At 38.0% G+C, this 16,998-nt stretch overlaps 2 protein-coding genes across 2 annotated transcripts in view; both read right to left on the bottom strand.

Annotated features, from left to right (window-relative positions):
- Window positions 1–271: 271 nt before the first annotated feature.
- On the bottom strand, window positions 272–9,411 carry LOC107728118 (GDP-L-fucose synthase-like). The gene is made up of 8 exons (XM_016538200.1): window positions 9,177–9,411; window positions 4,941–5,086; window positions 4,292–4,406; window positions 4,084–4,212; window positions 3,486–3,559; window positions 753–886; window positions 541–672; window positions 272–426 (listed from the first exon to the last, which is right to left on the bottom strand). The coding sequence occupies exons 2-8, from the start codon at window positions 5,084–5,086 to the stop codon at window positions 287–289; spliced, it is 870 nt and encodes a 289-aa protein (XP_016393686.1). The 5' UTR covers window positions 9,177–9,411; the 3' UTR covers window positions 272–286.
- Window positions 9,412–11,792: 2,381 nt separating this feature from the next.
- The window catches only part of LOC107728120 (GDP-L-fucose synthase-like), a 13,815-nt gene continuing 8,609 nt past the window's right edge, over window positions 11,793–16,998 (bottom strand). Inside the window, exons 6-9 of the mRNA XM_016538202.1 lie at window positions 13,473–13,606; window positions 13,258–13,389; window positions 12,325–12,519; window positions 11,793–12,235 (exon numbers count right to left, since the gene is read on the bottom strand). Of these exons, the coding sequence (XP_016393688.1) occupies window positions 12,180–12,235; window positions 12,325–12,519; window positions 13,258–13,389; window positions 13,473–13,606 (517 nt within the window). The 3' untranslated portion in view covers window positions 11,793–12,179. The remainder of the gene's footprint in view (window positions 12,236–12,324; window positions 12,520–13,257; window positions 13,390–13,472; window positions 13,607–16,998) is intronic.

Raw genomic sequence — 16,998 nt, 5'->3', positions numbered from 1 at the left:
TTTAAATAACTTTTAAAAATAAACCCCTTTGTATTGCATTGCATATTGTATGTTCAGGGATGACAGATTGAGAAGCAGACATGCTATTTATGACTGGATGTAACTTTTCATACTTTGCAGTAAAAGTGGCTCTCCTATTAACTTTGTCCTATAAGTGCGGCTCTCGTGAAAAAAATAGTGAAGATCACTGGTTTAGAGGGTTAGTTCATTCTGTCATTCATGGACTACTTTTATGATGCTGTTTGAACTGCAAGATATCTTATCGTGTTCCACAGAAGAAAGACTGCTATTCTGTCAGCTGTAAAAAAAAAAAAAAACTCCAGACACTGTTGGTGTGAAAGGATACAATCACTTCCCCTTCGAACCCGAACGCTTCAACCACAGCGTCCACAGCATCCTTTACAGTCAACTCATCCTCCTCCCCGACTAGACAAAAAGAAACGAAGAAAAAGAGAAACATGATCTTGATATTTGATGATCAACCAATGAGCTCTGATGAAACAGACCCAACACATGTGACGTCAAACACGTCTCGAGTACCTGACAGAATGATGGGCTCCACCTCGTCGTACTCCCTCAGAACCCACAGAAACAGACGAGCCAGATCCAGAGAATAGATGAACTGCCGCAGAGCGCGACCCGAACCCCAGACCTGCAGAGGTTTACCTTCCTCTACGAAACAAACACGCATACATTTACCCTGTGAACATGTGGGACGCTCTGAATGTGATTGTGAGTTAAATGTCTCTCACTCTTTGCCAGGTACGTCTTGTGGATCAACCCCGGCATCACATGACCGTCCTCAATGTTGTAATTGTCATGGGCTCCAAACATGTTGGTGGGGATGACGGCTGTGTATTTCCGACCGTACTGCTGAAATAACGCCCTAATGGACAAACACACAAGACAAAGTAAACAAATAAAATATTTATATTTTTAGCGTTCGAGAGTTAAAATTATTTGTATTTTAAATTTTTATGATTTAGTAATTCATTATTAGCTTTTTATCAACTCACAAACCCACTGCAGTTCTTACATTAAGCCCAGTTTGGGAAATCCTGGTCTAATAATGTTTAATGCATTGTATGATGTTGATATCAAAAAATGCAATATATTTTCTTTCTCTTTGCTTTTTTTTTTTTTATATATTTGTAATTTTAAACAAGTTTGATAAAAAAAAAAGTAATCTAAAAGTAGTCCGATTACATTACCTAAAACAAGTAACTTAGATTATGTTACTAACTAGTTTTCATCATGTGACCTGTAATCAGTAACGGACTACAATTTGTAAGTAATCTACCCACAAAGCACAAAGCTTATTGCGAATGTTTAATGAAGTTTTATTCACGCATCAACTGAAAAAAGCACAGAGTAGATATTTAGGCGCCCGGGGAAGACAAAATAAAAATTATAAGTAATTTAATACACTTTAAATGATTAAAAACCAATAAATAATAATAATCCCCCAAATCCTATTTGCATGTTCAATCTGCTTTGGTGGTATTTACTCATTTAAATATTTCAGCAGGTGGTGTACAGTATATGAATCGCAAGTGACCGAAACTTTGTTCACATATCTTTGTTTTTCTTCTTGTTAGAGATGATCTAAATATTCGCAGCTTAAAAAAAAGATAGAAAATGATAGGCTTGTGCTACAGTTCTATGGATGTTTTGCCCTCCAGGGATGTTACTATGAATGTAAAACTATGAATTGTTTAACAACAAATAAACAATAATTAACTTAATGCTGCTTGCCTCATTAAATATGAACATGCTTTGTACAGTCACAGAAACTGTATGTGCTGTATTCAGTTTGTACAGGTGCATCTCAATAAATTTGAATGTCGTGGAAAAGTTCATTTATTTCAGTAATTCAACTCAAATTGTGAAACTCGTGTATTAAATAAATTCAATGCACACAGACTGAAGTAGTTTAAGTCTTTGGTTCTTTTAATTGTGATTATTTTGGCTCACATTTAACATTTAACATTTAACAAAAACCCACCAATTCACCATCTCAATTGATTTTTTTGCACCCTCAGATTCCAGATTTTCAAATAGTTGTATCTCAGCCAAATATTGTCCAATCCTAACAAATATTTATTCAGCTTTCAGATGATGTATAAATCTCAATTTCGAAAAATGGACCCTTATGACTAGTTTTGTGCTCCAGGGTCACATTTTACTTGAAAATGTGATCTTTTAAGCATCATACATAACAGATACCCTTGTGTCATATATCACTGAAAATGTCTCAACTAGCAGAATACAAGAAGAAGAATTGTTTCAGGAGACCAAACAATACCAAGTACATGTAAGCCGCGTTTTAGTTTGTAGCTTCACCAAACGTTAGTAAACCATAGCAGATCACATATATTGATTTAGAGCAGGTGTTCTCAAATCAAACAAGCCCAAACACAACATAACACGACGCACAGATCTAGAGATGATCCTCTTAGAGTTTTTTTGCTAAAGCTGAATAGGACATCCAGGATCTGATCACGTTGCGATGATGATGCAATGCAATTTGAAAATGCTGGGAAATTCAACCAATAGAAACTGGATTCCAGGTATGGTGGGCGGCTTTAGTTGCTAGGCCGATGAGTAAAGACCAATTGGGGACAGTTCTCATCCACCAGGATCTCATTATTTATTCTTTCATAAATTCGTTGGGTGTTAAATAGATCTACAAAAAGATGTTAAATACATCTATACCAGCCAGGACTTCTTCTAGACACGTACTGGATAACATCCTGATTAAACCTGGCAAATCCAACCAAAAAAAAAGAAAAAATATACAAGATCCACTGAATCCGGAAAAATGCATTTAATGTTTACATAGTCTAATAATGGAAAAAAAACTTGCTACTTAGTATAAATTGTGATTTTTACTTACAAGCACATTATTTGGTTCATTATATTTAGTAGACTGAATCGGTCCTGTAGAGTTAATGGCATTGCATCAAATTGAGTGTCAGTCGCAGAGTCGGTAACCATGACCAAAGCTTATTGACCATTTAAAACGTTATCAACCAACATAATGGCAATCAGGCATTCCAAGTAGTGTAAACCAATATTTGCATTGTATAATGGTAGTAAGCATATCACTCTCACACTTGTTACGCAAATCTATCACACTTACTGTCCTGCAGCAAAGCAGTTATCAGATGGTCACCCGAGTAATTGATGTGCAAGAGCGAGACAAGACTATTTGAACAGGTTGCATGCATGAATGTATAATGTGAAACCTAGAAACCTGAATAACCAGCATCACAGTCTGGCACCAACAGCCCAGATGTCAAAACTACACCCATGCAGACAAAACCATGATGGTTCTGAAATTAGGCTTATTTTCCCTTAATGAAAATATAATTTTGTAACAGTACTTTCTTTTGAAATGCAATCAATCCAGACATGTTTTCATGAGATACACCCAAGAACAGCTCATGATCAGTAAATTTTGACACTAAGAGAGCAGAACCGACCTGTTGTGGACGTCAATCATGCGTTTGGCGTAGGCATAACCGTAATTAGAGTCATGGGGGGCACCGTTGTGCATCTAACACACAGAAAGAGAGAGAAACACGTCACCACCAAGTTAGAAAAACACAGGTATTTTACACAATTCATGCAAACAGGCTCATGAAACCAATCAGACATCCACTACATTACATCTCTCATAATAACATGTTTTTTAAATCACTATTAGGTCCAATTTTTTAACAACAATTCTTCATTCTCTCTGCTGTTTAGGGATGACTGTATCCTACTTCCTCATAACCTCACCCTGACGGGACGGGACAAGTTTCTGGATGGCAACCAGGCATTTTTGACAAGTTAATATAGGCTGTCATGTATTCTAATGTTCTTAAACATATCTCAAAGTTTTTGGCATCTGCATGCATTGAAACTAAACTGCCATTTTAACAGAATTCTCTTTATTCACCGTGGAGGAAATTTGATATGAATGAATTTCAAAAGATCAAGGATCATGTGTCATGTGAGCTTTTTAAGGGAACAGTAAACACATACTGTATCCAACATCTGCCATTTAAAGTATATGTGTGTGTGTGCTTGCTTTACCATGGTCTCATCTATAGGGTAGGTGGTTTTATCTGGAAAAACACACGTAGACAGACAGGAAACGACCTTCACCACGCCGAACTCATGAGACATGTTCAGCACATTGTCATTGATGTGCACATTATTCCTCTGAAAACAAGAAGCAAATACAACTAAATAATTCAACCGTGATATTTCCAACCTTATGTGACTTAATATGAATAATTACCCAGAAATCCAGGTTCTGTCTCATGTTTCTATAGAGTCCGCCCACCATGGCGGCCAAATGAATGACGTGCGTCGGACGATGTTTCTCGAAGGCTGCTCTCGTCTCTTGAGCGCTCCTAAAGCAGCACGTGTAAATATATTTATCATGCATGGGACACAAATGAAAACCATTTATGTTGGAGCTTCTTCTTTGTCTAAATTCCAGCTCTGCCCCTTCTGGATATTCATTAACCAACATCATGAGGTGAAGTGTTTAAATACTAGTCAAGACTCAAGAAAGAACATTTATGATGAGTGACAGAACTACAATCTGCACAACACTACACTACAATGTGAAGCAATATAAAGCTACTGATATAAAGATGTTGTGTATACAGAAACAACATAATATTTTACATATTTACACAGATACTTAAATAGTTTGACAGCATATGTTGACTGACTCTATCATTCTCAGTGCTTCATGGGAGTGGGCGGAGCTGTTTTGGCATGGTTTGTTTTTTGCAATTCTCTGATTGGTGGAAAATTCTTATTGCATGCCGTTTTTTATAACATGCATTATATCTAAAGTACATGTTATACAATACATGTGATGACATATGGTGTTATGTTTGTGATGTCCGATGAGTGTTTCTTAGAGGAGCACTTACACAAGGTTGGCCTCTTTGGATGACAGGAATATCCATTTTTCTCCTTCTCTCCCTCCACCCTCTTTCACCACCCGCTCTATCGCTCGCCCCACCAGCCCACTGCCACCCGTCACCAACACTCGCATCGGCCCGACCGACCCGTCCATCTGACAGAGAGAGAGAGAGAGATGGGGTTTGATGAACACTTCAGGGGTTAAAATACATGTGAAAACAGGACTACTGCAATAATTAAGTATCGATCTAAACTTCAACAGGGCCTCCCTTCTGACACAACGTATATGATCGATGGTGCCAACCCCATCCAATTTCGATTCCATAGCAAAAACAGCTTAATATGTAAAAAGTTTACCAGCAATTATTTATGTGAACAACTAAAATCAATAGAATAAGAACAAAGAAGCAAATTACAAGAAATGGGGGCAAATAAATAAAAAAGAACAAATATACAAATGAAATAAACAGGGCATTACTTTTCAATTAGGTACATTAGTAAGCTAGTATTCAATACTATACAGAAATTGACACAGACAGCAGCAGGTGTATTTTAGGCTGCTGTCACTTTAAGACCCAATCACGGATCCAATATTCACATAGGATTAACTAAGGGTGCTTTCACACCTGTAGATCGATTGCTTTGTTCCGAAACAGGGATTAAAATTATTACAATGTTGCTTTTTATTCTTGGTGCGGTTCGCTTTCACACGGCAAAGTTTCTAAACGGACCAAATTTGTTAATACAAGTCACGCGTGAGTAAACTGTTCTCTCATTGGTCAAAGTTCCACGGTTTATTTTCCAGGATTCCACTTAGCTGTCACGGCTGTCATCCGTCAGGATGGGACGACAGCTTTTTTTTTTTTGTAGCTGTCCTTACATTAATTTATAATTTTGAGCAGGAGTCCAGGATTCATCGGGAAATTTTTTTTAAATGCACCTACTAGGAAGAAGAGCAATAAGACGGCATTATAAAATGAAAAAGTGCACCTTTTTATTTTGAATGGCAAAGACGTGCTCACCCACAGACATTCACAGGTTCATTTTGAGGTATTAGCAAAACAACAAAGCTAATGCTTTTCACGGAACTTACATAATTACCCATCATACATTGTGATCTAGCCTGGTTCGTTGGTCCGTTGGATCGGATTGCTTTCTCACTAAAACCGAACCGCTCCAGAGTTCGTTTTCAATCGAGCCGAGACCACCTCGTTCAGGCGATCTCGGACCGATTGTTTTGGCGCGGATCCGGGCGCGATTGCCATGTTCACATATGCCCAAACGAACCGAGCTAAGAGGGGAAACGAGCCAGGTTCTGAAACAACGAGCCAGGTGTGAAAGCACCCTAAATCAGTTGTTATAGGATTAACTAAATCAGTTGTTATAGGATTAACTAAGTCAGTTGTTGTAGGATTAACTAAGTCAGTCTTGAGCAGTTTATTAAAGACGTTGATAAAGGGAAAAAACATAGCTGTTCTAAAAATAACTGTTAACCTGGTTTCAAGAGGCTTATTGCTTTTCTAAAAGGGTTACTGCCTGGACAGGTAAAAAAAGAAAAGAAAAGAGAAACAAAGTTGTAAAATGTATTGATAACAAATAAATAAATCTTTTGCCAAGCAATGAAGTTGTGGTGCAATATTTTGGCGAAATTTCGCGAGGTCAATTGTCATGATGAACATGACTAAAAAAAAAAGCGCGGGAACTTTTTCACCCTCAAACTCCGAAGGAGCGGATTCCCATTGAAAATTTAGTCTTTTTGTTGTTGTTGTTTGTTTGTTTTTTAAGAAGTTTTTTTTTTTAAGAAAGTGCAATTTAATACATATTTTAAAAAATCAAGTTTTCATTTTCTTTTTTCTTGAGCATGTAATATTGTGCAGTTCTTTAGGAGTTTAGTCTTCAGACCAATGCTCAGGTGTCTTTACACACGACGTTTAAACCTTTTAAAAATGGCACAAAAACGAAATTGTCAAGACACCCATTTAGGGCATGTTCACATAGGCTACTGTTGAAAACATGAAAACAGCGCGAGCGGACACAAAAACACTTTCAGTGTGAATGGACTCATATTCACATGAATATAGCTGAATCTTCAGTTAACGTTACTTCTCAAAAAGTAGCCTTTAGTTTCAGTTGTTTATAAGTGAATATCCACTTCGTCCAGCGCTGTTTGTTCTCTGTGTTCAAGGGTATCTAGATAGCGTCTGTTTTACAGACCGAGAAACCTCAGGTGATTGAGCGAGAGAGCGGGAAAACAGACCGTTTTGCAAACCTGTCTGGCCGGTTCAGTGAAAAGAAAGGACTGACTCAGATGATTGATCATTAATGGCTGGTTCAGTCGAGAGAATATGGGACACGCATAACAGAGATGTCAAGGAAAATGTTTCTCAGGTCAGTCGTGCCGCTCGTGGTACGACTGAAAGTAGCCTACTGGATTTCAGGCGGGAAATTTCGGCGACCTCGCCTTTATTCAACATTGTTTAGAAGAATGGAGACGCAGCAAGCATCCCAGTCAGATAGCACACGCACGTCTGCAAGATGTCTGTTAAAGGTCCCTTCATCTGGAAAGAATCTGCTGTGTACAAACATCTGATAGACGCCTTAAAGATGTCAGTTTTACAACATTTTCTAAACGTCTATTTGACATCTGATAGGTAGCCTAACGTCCTATAGACGTATTGCAGATGAGCAAACACTCTAAAAAAAATACGTCTTGTAGACGTCTCCGTGATGTACGTGTGCTATCAATGCCCAGATAGCACATGCACATCTGCAAGATGTCTGTTAAAGATCTCTTCATCTGGAAAGCGTGTACAAACATCTGATAGACGTCTTTAAGATTTCAGTTTTACACGCATTCTAAATCATAAACATCTTAAAGACATCTTCTAAACGTTTATTTGACATCTGATAGGAAACGTGCTATAGACGTATTGCAGATGAGCAAACACTCTAAAAAATACGTCTCGTAGACGTCAAATAGACGTCTCCGTGATGTACGTGTGCTATCAATGCATACTTGGCACGGTATTACTGATTTAATGAGGTCACAGGTGTGTGTTTTCACACCGGCATTGAAAGCGTCTCAGTGACCGGCACGATCCGTTTTATTATGTGCTTTTCATGATCATCAAGTACCTCGTTCATCCATCATCGCTCTTACTTGTCCAATTCATAATTATTACCAAGAGACAAACCTACTAGGCACAACTCGCTCAGAACCCCACCCTGGTGAATTTCCGTTCAAAACAAAACCATGGAAATGGCGTATTTGTTTTGGAAACGTACCATGGTGATCACGGTGATCACGGTATCGACATAGATTATATTTTCATTAAGTACCATAGCAGCACTACGGTATTTTCGAAGTGTATACATGATCTTAGTTAAAGCAGATCCTCTTTCTCTTCCTCTCTCTACAGCTCACAATTAAAACCGACAGTTGAACTGGTAAAACAAGTTTAACCACTGACACACCCTGTAAGTCAACACGAGAACACATCACTGATGAGGTATCGACTTCTGCATATGACTAAAAAACACAAGAAATATACTAACAAAAACACACTCGTGCGGGATTTATGTGCATCACATGCCTCATAATTCTTTTCATCAATGCAAAAGGCGCACAGACTTTAAAGGGACAGTTCACCCAAAAATGAAAATTAAGAAATTTGCTTGCCCCGGTGTTGTTCTAATGCCTTATGCCCTTTCTGCTTTTTCGCACCACAAAAATAAGATTTTTCTTTAAATAAATTGTAAATAAAAAAATCCCCGGCGCAGCTTGTCCATATAGGCTAATGCAAGTGAATAGCAGTCTTTTTTAAAAAGACGCAAATGATCAGAGTGGTCTAATACGACACGTACCGTATATTTCAAGTTGTCTGGGGGTATACGATAGCGTTTGGTGAAATAGAAACAGAAATTTAATGTATCATCTAAGGAAAATCCGGACCTTGACTGTTGATCTCAGTAAATGATTTGCGCTTCACGAGACTCTACTAGCTCCGACTCGCCCAGGTAAAGCACACAAGTTGTGAGAAATCAAGATTAATAAAAACTCGACATGAAATACAATGGCTAGAAATCCAATGCAAAGAATGCACTTGTTTATAAACTCATTTAAAGTTCACGTTAATAGATTGTATGCGGTCAACTGCAACTGATAGGGTCTCTAAACCAAACAAACTATCACATGAATACTCCTGTTTTAGATCTGTTAATATTTGATGAAACCCTTAAGTTACCTGCTCTCCGGTGTGTGGTCTCTGGCTCGCTGCCTGTTCTGTGGAAATAGGAAAAAACTTTTCCTTCAGGAATAGAAATGCTCTCACCTCACTGGCTTATGGATACACACACCTACATTTAAGATATCCAGATTTGCATATATTTACCTGGGGGGCAAAGGAATAAACATCCGGGTAATACATCACCTCGAAATTAGAAGAAAACATGGTAAAACTTTACAATAAGGTTTCATTAGTTAACTACTTTAGTTAAAATGAACTAAGAATTAACGGCATTAGTCTTAGTTAATATTAATTTCAACATTTACTAATGCATTATTAAAATCAAAAGTTGTATATATATTATAATATATAATATGTATATAACACCTTATAGTAAAGTGTTACCGAAAAAATGTACTACAGTAATAAAAAAAAATCGCATTAGCACATATTTAATTGTATTAAAATCCGCAAACATTAAATTCAATACAACAAATATACCATTATGTATTTCAGTTTTTTTCGTTTATTCTTCAATTTTGCTCTCTAGAAAAAGAATACACATTATGCATTTTTTTTTTCTCTGTAGGTTTTGTAAATCTCACTTCCTTATGAATCTGAATAAGATGAGCAAGCAGTCTTGAAATTCTTCACAAGATGAACTTATAATACTGAAAATCGCTGATTTTCTATGTAGCGTGATTCGGGAACCCTTAAAATATTCTAAAAACCCTTCATTGTTTCGAATACAAGTGCATTATTAAACTATACAGTACATATATCATTAGAAAATAAACCCAGAACAAACCCTGACTGACAGACCAGTAAAACAGAAAATGGACAGTATACCAACCACAGTACAGAGTTCAAATAAAATGTGATCATCCATCATTTTGCGACTATTTTAACACAATGTTTTTTTTTCAAACGCAACTCTCTGTACATGTTGAGTGATCATATTTTATTAAAATTCGCCTCTTTACTAACGCAAAAATTCTTAAAAAAAAACAAAAAAAAAACGTAGGGGAGAATTGAATAACCGGTATCTTGTCAGATTTATTTTCATATAAAAGCAACAGAATTTAAATGACATCCAATGTATTTCCAACCAAGCACGTGAGCCTGAATTACCTGATCCTCTATGACAAACGCGTCGATATTTACCCGCCCCTAATCATGATGTTACACGATCTGTTATTGGTCGCTTTACATGTCAGTCAGACAGTCAAAGGTGTGGCCAAGAAACGAAGCTTTTCGAAACTCTGAATCAAATGAACCAATTGCTTCGTAAAATGATTCACTGATTCGAAGCGCTCGAAACGCCACACTCTGGCGGCATCTACTGGTCAAACGGTGTAAATGCAACGAAAACTCGGGCCATTCATGTATAAGACATCTTTTACAAACGAACTGCAAATGTATTCATGAAAGTGTGCGATCTACAAATAATTAAATACCATTAAATGTGAAGGTTCTGTAAATCTGTTTTATTGATTTGTGTGTTATTAAGCAATGCTTGGTCAATTAGAAACAATTAAGTATCATTCTCCTTTTCGCCTTATACACGCACAAGTATTACAATTGATTAAATGAATTAGAAATTAATCTACATCATAATAATTCTCCAATGAAACATTGGTTCACGAGATCACCATCTAGCTGCGAATTTTGTACCTTGATAGCACACATACATCTCAGAGACGTCTATTTGACGTCTGCAAGACGTATTTTTTTTGAGTGTTTGCTCATCTGCAATACGTCTATAGGACGTTTCCTATCAGTTGTCAAATAGACGTTCAGAAAATGTTGTAAAACTGACATCTTAGAGACGTCTATCAGATGTTTGTACACAGCAGATGCTTTCCAGATGAAGCGATCTATAACAGACATCTCGCAGACGTATATGTGTGCTATCTGGGTAATGTTTCGAAACCAAGGCTTGAAACAGTATGACGTAACAAAGCCTCGTTTGCTGAAACCACGCGACTTGGCAAGTTCAATACAAGCTTCACACGAAGCAGTGTTTTGCGGACAACAGATTTATATCCACCTTATTTTCCCTGTAAATTTAATGTGTCTGGCTTCCGGTGGCATCTGCTTCCAGCAATTTTTTAAATAATTATTATTATTTTAATGTATTATCTTAATTATGAACACACTGGTTTGTAGTGCAAACAGTTTTACTGTTTAGTCAAGTCAAGTCACCTTTATTTATATAGAGCTTTTAACAACAGATTGTGTCAAAGCAACTTTACAGTATTAAATAGGAAAATAGTGTGTCAATAATGCAAGAATTATTTAATGTATTTACTGACATTCTTCTTGTTATTTCCCTACAGCGGTTAATGAACCGGAAGTCTCGCACATTCACAGAAAACGGCTTACTTCCGCGTTAAAAAAAATAAGGTGGATACTCTCGCTACTGTGTCAGACTATATACTTATATATTGCTTTTGCGATTTCATAACAGCACTACTTACTAAGTTCTTACATCCATGCATTGTTAAAATTAAAATTTCAAATACTCACCAATGCAGGGTTTTGCTTTAATTTGGGGTCTTAACTTTTATAAAGAATATCTCTTTGGGTTTGAGACTTTAGTCTTTCCAACTTTAGGGATCTTATCTATGCACAGCTTGTAACACTCCAAAGAGAAATGAAAACTTGAAATCGCATCATATGACCCCTTTAAACCTTAGTTGAGATACAAAGGATGTCCCGCACGTAGCCACTAGATGGTGCCGCTAGCTCATGCAGTGCTGTCTGAAGCAGTTTATGCATCTAATAAATGCATTTGAAAACGCAGCATTGTGCAGATTTAGTAGTTGCATTCCTGTAAAATGAATATATTTGAAGAAGAACTTTAAATAAACATGAAAAGAGGGCTTAGACGGCAGTGTTCCATGAGTTTGTCTTTGTAAAAATTATAAAGTGTTGTTCAAGGTGTTTGATCAGCCATTGTTCGGGTTCCCGCATCGAACAGTGTTCAAGCTCCCCACAGCCAATCAGATGTGAAGATCTTCATTTACGGGCGGCGTCATAATTGGCCACAAACCAATCACACGTCTCCTTGACAGCTGGAAAAAAGCAAAGCTTCTGTAAAGATTCTTCTTTTTACCACTATTGGAAAAACATTTAGTAATTGCATGTGTGTGTGAATGATCACCAGCTCTGAACGGCGTGAACTTGAAGTCTGGCAGGTATTTGCGTAGTTTGGCGTTACTGGCGGTTTTCTTGAACTGACCGTCTGCTTTACTAGTAGCGCAAACAGATGTAGCCACATCTGGTAGGATGGGCAGTAGACAGGTGTAGCGGGGGATCGTAGTGCGCTGAAGAGAGAGGTTTTTATCCCATCCATCAACTCCAAGCAGATCGCAAGAGCAAGACGTGGATGTGTGCAAGGATCTTTTAATCCTGACCAAAATGCCAGCCCGTTTCCCACGCTTTCTATGGCGTCTTTTCCGATGAAATGAACAGCCGACGTGGCAAGTGGCCTTTGGGAACGCTGAGAAAAACCGGGTGTAGGAGAATTTGTCGTCATTCGGATTTCGAGCACACATATCCATGACAGTGAATTGTATATCAAGAAGGGTTTGGCGATCATAGGAAATTAAGGTACTGATTCCTTGAGCACACACACACACATAGATAGCACCAAAACGTACAGGAAAGACAGCAGAGGACAGGAGCGACGGCAAGCCAACACCCACAATGGCGCCATCTTCAGATCAGTACAGCAACTAAGTAGTGATTGTGTTTTTCAGCAATAGTGCCCACCCTTAATTTACAGAGAAAAGAAGGGTTTGGCGATCAGAGGAAATTAAGGTACTGATTCCTGGAGCACACACACACATCAATAGCACCAAAACGTACAGGAAAGACAGCAGGGAGCGACGGCAAGCCAACAACCACAATGGCGCCATCTTCAGACTCATCCTTCCATACAAGCTTCCATAATCACATTAGGCCATAATGATTCCTGTTTTCTGTCCCCAAATTTAAGACCTCTAAACATGATATTTAAGACTTTTTATAACCTTAAATCAAACTGAATGTTTAAGGACCTGCAGGAACACTATGTCAAACACGTCTCGAGTACCTGACAGAATGATGGGCTCCACCTCGTCGTACTCCCTCAGAACCCACAGAAACAGACGAGCCAGATCCAGAGAATAGATGAACTGCCGCAGAGCGCGACCCGAACCCCAGACCTGCAGAGGTTTACCTTCCTCTATAATACATACAAACACACGAAACAGGTTTACCATGTGAACAGAACTTAAATGAGGCTCTAGATAGTTACATGCGTCTCACTCTTTGCCAGGTATGTCTTGTGGATCAACCCTGGCAGGACGTGACCGTCATCAATGTTGAAGTTGTCATGGGGTCCAAATACATTTGTGGGGATGACGGCTGTGTATCGCAGACCGTACTGCTGAAAATACGCCCTAATGGACAAACACACACACACAGACTGGTTTTTAAACTTATGATGGATATAAACAAACATTTACCCCAAAATCGAATAATAATAATAAATACATTATTTTCATGACAATTATGCACATTCATCACAAATTCTCATTACTATAGTAAAACAATAATTACATACATTAAAAATGAAACATTTAAATGAGTAAATATTATTTAGCATGGTGTTTGTTGTGCTGCATTTGGTTTTATTACATATTGTAAAAAAGGGGCATAATATGTCTCCTTTAAATATAACAATTATTTCAGTATATTTTCTGTATCACAGCAATGAGAATTTAGAGAGGTCAAAATATGTTTAATATTTACACATATGGGAGGTTCCTCTGCAATAAAATCATACTGAAAGATTCAGAACTTACTACAACTAACTTCCCAATTTTAACGTCTGTTCATTAATCACTAGAGCAATACTACAGTGAAGTAAAGAAAGACCTTTCTGGGTGCAAAAGAACTTTGCAACCTCTATAAACTAAGAAATATAATATAAAAATATGAAACTGCATTTTATAAGCATCTCTGCCTATGATGGGTGTAATATGCAAGGGCTCGTGTACAGACGTTCTTTGTAGTTTACTGCTGTTTATGAATTAGTGAATCAGGCCAGAGACTAAATGATCAACTTCACACTGTTCCTGTTAGTAGTGTAAAGATCTGTTATCTACATTGTGATTATTTAGTGATCAAAGATCATACTCTTAAAGGGGTCATGAACTGCCTTTATTATTTTGTACTGTTCCACTTAACAATGTTATCAAGATTTTTACATCAAAAAACATAATTTCATATTTTCTGTCCTGTTTTGACCCCACTCATCTGAACGCTCTGTTTGAATAGACGTGGCGGATTGTCGACTCGGAAGTAAACGCCCACTGCTCTGATTGGCTAACAGTTGTGTATGTTTGACAGCCTACAGCCTTCACAGATAGACGCTGCTGTGATTTAGGTTAAAAATGCATAAGTACTTAGTACATATCAAACGATCTGTAATAACAGACAAAGCAATAGTGGTCACGTAATAAAAAGAGTTACATTTGTGTGGTGCGACATTACTGTCAGATCCAATATATTCAGCACAGCATTGTCTTTTAGTTTCAATCTTTCTGAAAATCCTGTGATGAATTGTGCTTTGTTTGTAAACTAATCCGCGGTAAAATGAAGTCAACAAAAGACCAAGTTCTTACTGACGCGGTCTGGATCTTCATTAAAAATAAAGTTCATCTACGCTTTCCTAATGTTGGGATCAGAAGGAAGGTGATGCAAAGACTGTGTTTTTCCACAGCGTGGCTCTGAATAGCGTCTTTGGAGCATCTTTATCGTTTGGTTCCTGCTTAGACCTTTGTTTGCCTCTCTCGTTATTTACACTACATGTGTGAATCGGTGGGCGGAGCTAAACAGGCAGTGATGTAGAATTGATGGGCGGAGCTAAACAGGCAGTGATGTAGAATCGGTGGGCGGAGCTAAACAGGCAGTGATTTAGAATTGATGGGCGGAGCTAAACAGACAGTGCTGTAGAATCGGTGGGCGGAGCTAAACAGTGCTGTAGAATCGATGGGCGGAGCTAAACAGGCAGTGATGATCTTCTGCAGAGCGGAGTTTAGCCACACTATTACGTCATAAAGTGGCTCATTCCACAAGCTGTCGTTTTGGCAGATTGGCTTCAATATAAGCTGTTTTTAGACTAACGAGAAAGTTTTGAGTTCTGAAACTTACAGGATGTTTTTATAGTACAATGACTTCTTATCTGTCAAAAGATCGAGGGAATTTTGATTTCTCGCTTCATGACCCCTCGGTTCATGAGCAGCACGGGTCTATCAGTGATTTGATTTCAGCATTTTGGCCAAAACTTCCAATATGATAAATGACAGTTTAAACTCTCTTATTTACTTTTGTTTTCACGCACATCTTTCAAAATAAAAGTCTCGCATCAGAAAAACATTTAGAATGACGTTTTTTGTTGTTTCTTTGACTGTACACTCCGCGACCCACTCAGAACAATCTTGCGACCCACTTTTGGGTCGTGACCCACCAGTTGAGAAACACTGATCTATGGTAACATTAAACTGTAAAATGATTGTAAAAAGCATGATTTACAGTTCAGATACAGGTTTTCACAAAAACAAAAAGTTTAATGATCATGACCTTCACATTAGGCTTGCCGCGATAGACGGTGATACCGACCGGTGTTAAGCCGCAACACCGGTTACGCCACTTGCCCACCACGGCACCGACCCCCACCGTCGTTTTGATTTCATTTGTTTTGTTAATAAAAGTTCTATGTTTTAAATATACGCTAAAGTGAGTTTGACATTGTATTTTGTTGTTGCATTCAAGCAATTGACGCCGAACTGCCGTTAATTCAAAAGTGAAAGTAAAATGCGCACGGCGCTTTTAAGCTATTTAAAAGCAAAGGAAAGCGAGGAAAAGAGGTACAATTAAAACGAAATAAGAAACGAACAATTGCTTTACTCCGAATTGCCGCTAATTTGAAAGTGAAAGTAAAATGGGCACACCGCTTTTACAAGCTATTTAAAAGCAAAGGAAAGCGAGGAAAAGAGGGAATGCCCCGCCCCGCCCCCACGGTGATACCGGTATTACCGGTGTTGTCACACGTCGATTAACTGGTGGGAAAATTTCCTCACCGTCACAACCCTACTACACATCTCAGCCTTTAAACCATTTTTAAGAAAATGAAAAAAACAAAAAAAAAAACATGGTTACTATAGTTAATCCATGGTAACCACAAATTAACCATGGTTTTGCTTCACTAACCAGGGCTGGAAATGAGGGGGAACGTGGGGGACGGAGTCCAGGGAGTGAATTTCGAGGGGTGACGACGTTCCAGCTCCAACTGGTTAGAATTTTTTGGAAATGAAAGGGATTTCTATGTTTTATTCATTCAATAGCCTACGCACATAAACGTAGCACAATATATAATAATAATAATTTTGGAATTACTCTTTTTGAACAGTCACTTGTACGGATGAATCAGCTGTTTGAACAAATTGACTGAATGAATGATTTAGTGACAAAGACACTGACTTGCCGCCACCTATTTAAATAATTTAATCTCTATATTCATAACTTTATATTTAAAACACAGGTCTTCAACCCTGTACCTGGGGACCCACTGTCCTGCAAAGTTTATTTCCAACCTGCTTCAGCACACCTGGCCAGCGACTTTTCAAGTAATACCTTGTAAGTCAAGTAAGATCTTGATTATCTGGTTCAGGTGTGTTTGATTAGGGTTGGAGCTGAACTCTGCAGGACAGTGGGTCCCCAGGAGCAGGGTTGAAGTCCTATGTTTTAAAACATTCATCACATAAAATTGTTATTATGAATTTAAATG

The sequence above is a fragment of the Sinocyclocheilus rhinocerous genome, unplaced genomic scaffold, assembly GCF_001515625.1.
Source record: "Sinocyclocheilus rhinocerous isolate Xijiao unplaced genomic scaffold, SAMN03320098_v1.1 scaffold936, whole genome shotgun sequence".
Classification (NCBI taxonomy): domain Eukaryota; kingdom Metazoa; phylum Chordata; class Actinopteri; order Cypriniformes; family Cyprinidae; genus Sinocyclocheilus; species Sinocyclocheilus rhinocerous.
This window is presented reverse-complemented; position numbering and strand designations above follow the sequence as displayed.